Source organism: Helicoverpa armigera, chromosome 18 (assembly GCF_030705265.1).
Source record: "Helicoverpa armigera isolate CAAS_96S chromosome 18, ASM3070526v1, whole genome shotgun sequence".
Lineage (NCBI taxonomy): Eukaryota > Metazoa > Arthropoda > Insecta > Lepidoptera > Noctuidae > Helicoverpa > Helicoverpa armigera.
The window spans coordinates 10,437,162-10,443,797 of record NC_087137.1 but is presented as its reverse complement, the minus strand read 5'-3'; the positions used below and the strand labels follow the sequence as shown (position 1 = coordinate 10,443,797).

Genomic DNA, 6,636 nt, shown 5'->3' with positions numbered 1-6,636 from the left:
CACGAATTCTGTCACCATTTATTGTATCAACGACTAAACTACATTGTCTGACTGTCCTAACCTTTAATTACTTGCATTCGGGAAATTCGTAAATGCATGGCTGATGTATTAAATTGTGACACCTCTTACAATGACATAATTATTGGCTACAGTTAGCAATTAATGTTAGGAACGATTCATACTAACGATGTGTTGGTTTTACTATGGGAAAACCTCTTTTCATATTGGGAGATATTGATTTTTTGTGAATTTTGAAGGTAGGATGTTACATTTTATGATCAATAATTGAAAAATAAAAACGACTTCAAAAAGTAAGACTAAGAGGGAAAAAAATAAACTTCTGACTTGATCTAAAAGTCGGTGCCTGCCAGCTTCTATAGCTATTTCATGAATTGTAGTCTTTTAGTGTTTTTCAGAACAATACACGTACCTGAATAAGTTTGTCAAAGTAAGTTAAATATGTAAAGGACCTATGGACCTAGGATATAATCCTTACAATTACTTACCTATTTTAATTTTCGTGCGATTCATTCTAAAGTTGTGTTTTGTATTTGTGTGGACGCTCTCCTATATTTATGTGCATTTTACTTTTCAAGCCATATTGGAACATAGTGTTAATTACTGTTTTCATAGAATTCAGACACGTTAACTACTTAATTGTTTATTATTTACCATTGAAAGGGAATATAAACTGAAATATTTCAATAAGGACAACTTGTTTTAGTTACAGGAAAACTTATCGAACATTATACAAATTATAAACGGTAACTTTTTAAGCTTTATTAATTTTAAATTTAATATCCTAGTTATTAAATCGAGCTCTTTGAGATTAATTAAAAAACTTTTCATTAATTATCTTGATTCACTTACTACAATAAATAAGAGCTGATTTACAATCTACAAAAATAATCATGAGTCTGACAACCCGTCTTACCAAGGGTAGCTCGTGTAACTGGGACGAGGAGGTCAGATGGGTATTCACTCCATGTAACACACTATTACTAAGCTGTATCCAGTATCTGGTTAGACTATGCATATTACTTCTTTTTAAAAGAGTGTCAATGGAGTTTCATGCCAACTTTTCTCCATGAGACTAACTTTTTGGAACCGTGCAACCCCCACATAGTCAAAAAGCTAGGCAGATGATAATTTTGATGGTAACTTGTTGTCTAGCTGTGGACGAGATGTGGCGTTACATCCGTAAGTTTGGTCTGGAGTACTGTGACCTGCCCACCATGCTGTGGAACGTCTCCGTGCTCCTGAAGGTGCTCACAGTCAACATTTATGGCAAAAACAGGAAAGGTAAGGTTATATCCTTCTAATAAAAAAAGGGGTCTTAAAATATGAAGTTTAATGAGAAAATGATTGATGTAAACGTGTGACACGAATTTTAAGACATTAATGCTAAGTTACTAAATGGGATCGTTAGCCATTATTGTCATTTTAGTCTAGTGTTGTAGAACTCTAAGGATGAATAGGATATGGCTAGAAAAACGTCGTATGAGAGGCTGAAATAAAAATTTATTGCCACAGGCAGAAATTCCATCAATACTCATACCAAATACCCATGCATGTGCCGAAAATGAATCAATGCTATGAAATGCATACTATTCAGGAAGATTTAGTAAAATTAATCCTTTTATCACCTTTCTCCACCCCCAGCAATCCCCCTCATCTTCTACATAATCGTGACGGTGGGTCTCCTGACGTACTTCTACGTGTACCAGGTCTGCATGGTATGGTTCGTCTGCGTGAGGACCAAGGAGACAGGAGACATGGTGGCTGCCATGGTAGTCATCTCTCTAGGGGTGTCCAGCCTGATCGGGATCGTTAAGCTGCTGTATATGTATCTGTATATGTGAGATTTGAAGAAATTGATGACCAATTATTGAAATCACCAACACACATTGGCGTGGTGGTAATTTCAGTAATTGTTAATACATGGCAATAGCAAGCGTAGTGATTAACAGTAAATCCTTCTTTGTGTGTAAGGAGGCCTGTGCCCCGTAGTGGGACGATAGCAAAGAATTATGATAATGACTTTAATTGAAGGGTAGTTCACTGAATTGATAACAGAAGAAGCTTATTGTGTATTTGGTTCACATTTATCGTCAAATCTTTTCAAGGTCTACAATGCATACTGTGTGCATATAATGCACAATTGCATATCTTTCAATGCGCCTCGGATGGCTTCCTCCAAATTTGCAAGCACCCTTTCTAAGCCTAATAGAATTGAAAGGTCATAATTTTGTCGTTCTTAACATTCTCATCTTTATCTGTATTATCCCTTTCAGTGACAAGTTCCGCGCGCTAACAGACTCGTTCCTGGAGTTCGACGCTCGTATCGCCCCTGGTAGCCGCGTGTCGCGGAACGTCTTGCGTTACATGCGAAACGTGAAGATGCGCGCTCTCATCTACTGGGGCATCCTCATGGGTAACGGGTCTCTCTACATCTTCAGCCCGCTGGCCAGGCCTGGGAGGCATTTGAATGAGGATCTGCTCATTATTTATGGTAATTTGGTTCTGTGTGCTATCACAACTAAAAAGTAAGTATTTGTTAAGTTCTAGGATTAGCCGTAGAGAGGAGAAGGCAATAAGCCTTGGCATACCACGGCATACGGCATCATATTATGATGATGACTCATTATTTGCGAAAAAGAAAACAAACAGCGAATTGTAATTGTTACTTGTGTATTGTAATTGTACATTTGGCTAGCCCAAAGGGCAACATAAATTTTATTAAGGCTGACTAGGTCTAATGAGATTCTCATACATACATATTTTACGTGAAAGTTTGAAGAGTTAAAACGATTAAGCAAATAAAACGATAGGAACGTTCTTGTTCACAGGATTGGAGCCAATGTTTGAGTCACCGAACTACGAAATAGCTTGGGCTATGATGGCAGGTAGTGTTTACACAATATGCTATATTTCAGCCAATGTCACTTGCTATCTAGTAGTTATTATCGGCTATGCCGAGTCCCAGATACTAACCCTCGGCGATGAAGTCATGCATATATGGACAGACGCAAAAGAACACTATGAAAGCATCGCTAAAACTGATGATAATGATAATGACCACTCCAACTTTGAAAGGAAAAGTAAAATAATGAACGATCATGTATTCAACACTCTTAAAGACATCGTGAGACGACATGCTACCATAAAAACTCTTTTGAACCAGATAGAAGATGTGTGCAGAGGGCTCTTTGCAGTTGGATTCTCTCTTTTAATCCTAGGAGTGATATCGGAACTGCTAGGAGGACTGGAAAACACACTGTTGCAGTTGCCTTATGCTTTCATGCAGGTTGGGATCGACTGTTTTATTGGTCAGAGGGTAATGGATGCAGGAGATGTCTTTGAGAAGGCTGTGTACAGCTGCCGATGGGAGAACTTTGATAAGAGGAACATGAAGTTGATCCTCATAATGCTTCAGGCCTCCCAGAGGACGCCGTCCATATCTGCCGGTGGCATGACGACGATGAACTTTGTTTTGCTCATGGGGACTATTAGGGGAACCTATTCGGCTTACACAGCCCTTAGGTCTTCTATGGCATAAGGAAGAGTAGCATATTACAAAATTAAGCACTTGTTACCTGTAGATTGTTTAGTAGCAAATTATTACTAGAATTAATTTCACGGTTAGATGATCAAATTAAAATGTTTATGTAGACAGTGATTGTTTTATTTAATACTCTGATATACCTATACATAACATATTTTTTTATAGGTATTTCAATTGTGTTATCTCAATTATGTCAGGCTCTGAAAAAACCAACGGGAAAGCGGAAAATCCCAAAGCATTGTTCGGAATGCAACTGAAAATTTGACGGTTGGGATAAAAGATCAAACATTCTCAATAGGAGCGAGTTCAAAGGGACAGATTCGGGCAGCCGCCAACAATGGCTGGCTACGTATCAATATTTGAGCTCACCCTGATCCCCTGAGACTGGTCTCAATGGACTCATTCCAATTGTAATGAATGGTTGCTTTATATGTTTTGTATTGTTCGACTTTGAACGCCGGACTTTTTTTGTTAGCGTTAAAAAGTATTCCGGGTATTGTTGAGATGATTTCTATTATTTCTAAAGTCTAAAGGTCAGATCAATGTTGAAAGGGACAGGGTTGATATGAATGCTAGTATTATGAAGACTGGGGGGAAGCAGTCTGTAACAATATTCTATTGTTACAAGACGTAGTAGGGTGGATATAGAATGGACAATTGAATAGTGTGGTAACGTTGAGTAGGATGATTCCATTGTAATCATATGCTTAATATTATACTAGTATACATATATGTATGTAAGACCTAATGATATTTACTCTATGTCGGTTTTACAATAACAAAACACGTTGTAATTGGGTCAGTGTATTTTTTTCGTTGTAATCGTTATACAAGATTACAACTATTTGCATAAAGTAGCAGTCAAAGATAACATTAGTATCACGTCTACTCGTGTATTGTTGTCAGTTGAATTGGTTTGTTTCTATGGACGCGGAATTGTTGAGTGAAATGGTAGCTCTTTTAGTACGAGAAGTAAGTTTTTTATTTATTTTACATCATGGTGAAACCATTTGTCCCTTGGCTGGTCAAAGATCTCCTCCCATAAAAAGAAAGGATTGAACACAATGCTGTTTCATAGGTGTCGCCTTAGGCGTGAGTTTGTATGTAAATAAATAAGGGGCAAACAATATGAGGAGTTTTTTAAAGTGTAGCTAAATAATGTTCTGTATAAAGGAGAATAAAACAACTTTCCAGTGGTGTGTGATGGTACCGCTGATTTTCCACCACCTGGCTATTGGCTTCGTGCTGTCCTATCCTGCAATCCTGACTCCAGCCATCACTCGTAACACCAGTGATGGTACAGAAGTGCATGCCAGTAAAGATGAAGCGTCTTGGATTGGTATGTAGTAAAATATTTACCAATTTTTTTTGTATGTTTATGATAACACCATCTATCTTTGTGTATAGAAATATCCTTACTAGCAACATCATTGTCGCGATATTAAAAAACAAGTACTTACAAAATGTGATTTTATTTCCAGCTGCTGCATACAGCATGACAGGTGGCATAGGTTTCCTCATCCTCCCACCGCTGATGCAGATCTATGGCAGACGCTTCATCAACGTTACCATGAACCTCATCATACTCTCCGGATGGATCATCATCGCTCTGTCTCCAAACGTTCCTCTTCTCATCACCGGCAGAGCCATCCAGGGCCTTTCATTCGGAGGTCTGTACATCTGCAGTATATTAGCTGGTGAATACAGCCATCCCAAACGAAGAGGATTCTTCATCATCTTCAAGATTACTGCTACAAGCGTTGGAGAACTGATCTGCCATGGATATGGATTTACAGTATCCTGGAGACTGATGGCTTGGTTAGCTTCAATCCCACCAGCTTTAGCCGCTTTAGGCACTATAGTTTGGCCAGAAAGCCCTTCGTGGTTGGCTTATAAAGGGCGTTATGACGAATGCGTTTCGTCATTCGAGTTGATAAGAGGCAAAGGGACAGAATCGAAAAGAGAAGTACAAGAGTTGATATCAGCGCAACAAGAGTTAAAAAATATAAAGAAATCTACAACATCAGGAGTGTTGCTAAGGAATCTACAAGCGATGAAGACCAGAGAGTTTCGGAAACCATTCACAGTAGTTTTAATAATCATAATTTTGACCCAAGTGTGTGGTAGACATTATTTGTTGGCGTATGTGGTGCAAATCATGATATCGTTGACAGGAGAACAATCTAAAGCGTATTACTACACAATAGGATTGGATACCTTGAAAATTGTAGCGGTTCTGACATCAAGTTATATTGTCAGAATTTGTAAAAGACGGACTTTGTTACTGGGTACTGGAACCATAGCATGTATGCTGTTAAGCTTAGTTTGTTTTTTCCATTTATTGGTACAAGAAAAGATCATTAATAAGACTTGGTTGACACCTATATTGTTAATTATCTATAACATAGTATGTTACGTAGGTGTCATACCAGTTTCTATGGTGTTGAAAGGTGAATTATTTCCCATAGAATACAAGGGTTTGGGAACCAGCGTTTTAGGTATTTTCTATTCTTTATCTAGCATGGTTTTGATGAAATCGACGTCAATAATGCTTGATGTTTTAGATACCCATGGGACTTTTGCAGTTTATCTAATAGTAGCTGTTATGTGTTTATTGTGTTTGTACCATATTTTGCCAGAAACCAAGGATAGGACGCTACAGAATATTGAACTGGAGTTTTTAGATATAAAAGTGCCTAAAGGTGACAATGGATTTGAGTTGAGTACTGGTGTTAATAGTAATTTTTTGGCTGTCAAATAGAGAATTAAGAATTTTATGTTTTTTGGTTTTATCGCAATGATAGAAAATCTTGTAAAGCTGAAACTGCGATATAGTTTTTATACTATTAAGTTTTCTGAAATTATTTACCAAAGCTAAACAAAACAATACTGAAACTGGATACTTAAACAGGTATATTTTAAATGAAAGGGACCAAAAGACCCACGAAAGGATAACGAAGGGGTGTGGTGCCGGGACCGACCAATTAAGGGTTATTTAGTACTCGAAATACCTTGGTCGGGACTGGGCCATTGATTTTAGATAGGTGATAGTTAATTGGAGCTTTATCATT

The 6,636-nt window shown here is 37.7% G+C and overlaps 2 protein-coding genes across 2 annotated transcripts; both read left to right on the top strand.

Annotated features, from left to right (window-relative positions):
• Positions 1-1,181: 1,181 nt before the first annotated feature.
• LOC110379881 (uncharacterized) lies at positions 1,182-3,559 on the top strand. Its single transcript, XM_049849029.2, has 4 exons — positions 1,182-1,302; positions 1,663-1,858; positions 2,295-2,512; positions 2,850-3,559. The coding sequence occupies exons 1-4, from the start codon at positions 1,185-1,187 to the stop codon at positions 3,557-3,559; spliced, it is 1,242 nt and encodes a 413-aa protein (XP_049704986.2). The 5' UTR covers positions 1,182-1,184.
• Positions 3,560-4,513: 954 nt separating this feature from the next.
• Positions 4,514-6,326, top strand: LOC110379880 (facilitated trehalose transporter Tret1). The gene is made up of 4 exons (XM_064039277.1): positions 4,514-4,537; positions 4,739-4,904; positions 5,047-6,015; positions 6,205-6,326. The coding sequence occupies exons 1-4, from the start codon at positions 4,514-4,516 to the stop codon at positions 6,324-6,326; spliced, it is 1,281 nt and encodes a 426-aa protein (XP_063895347.1).
• The last annotated feature ends 310 nt before the right edge of the window (positions 6,327-6,636 follow it).

Coding starts and splice junctions, on each gene's coding strand:
- LOC110379880 (XM_064039277.1), top strand. CDS start 4,514: ATGGTAGCTCTTTTAGTACGAGAA. Junction 4,538..4,738: donor TAGCTCTTTTAGTACGAGAA/GTAAGTTTTTTA, acceptor TTCTGTATAAAG/GAGAATAAAACAACTTTCCA. Junction 6,016..6,204: donor AGTTTCTATGGTGTTGAAAG/GTGAATTATTTC, acceptor ATATTTTGCCAG/AAACCAAGGATAGGACGCTA.
- LOC110379881 (XM_049849029.2), top strand. CDS start 1,185: ATGTGGCGTTACATCCGTAAGTTTGGTCTGGAGTACTGTGACCTGCCC. Junction 1,303..1,662: donor TTATGGCAAAAACAGGAAAG/GTAAGGTTATAT, acceptor CTCCACCCCCAG/CAATCCCCCTCATCTTCTAC. Junction 1,859..2,294: donor CTGTATATGTATCTGTATAT/GTGAGATTTGAA, acceptor TATCCCTTTCAG/TGACAAGTTCCGCGCGCTAA.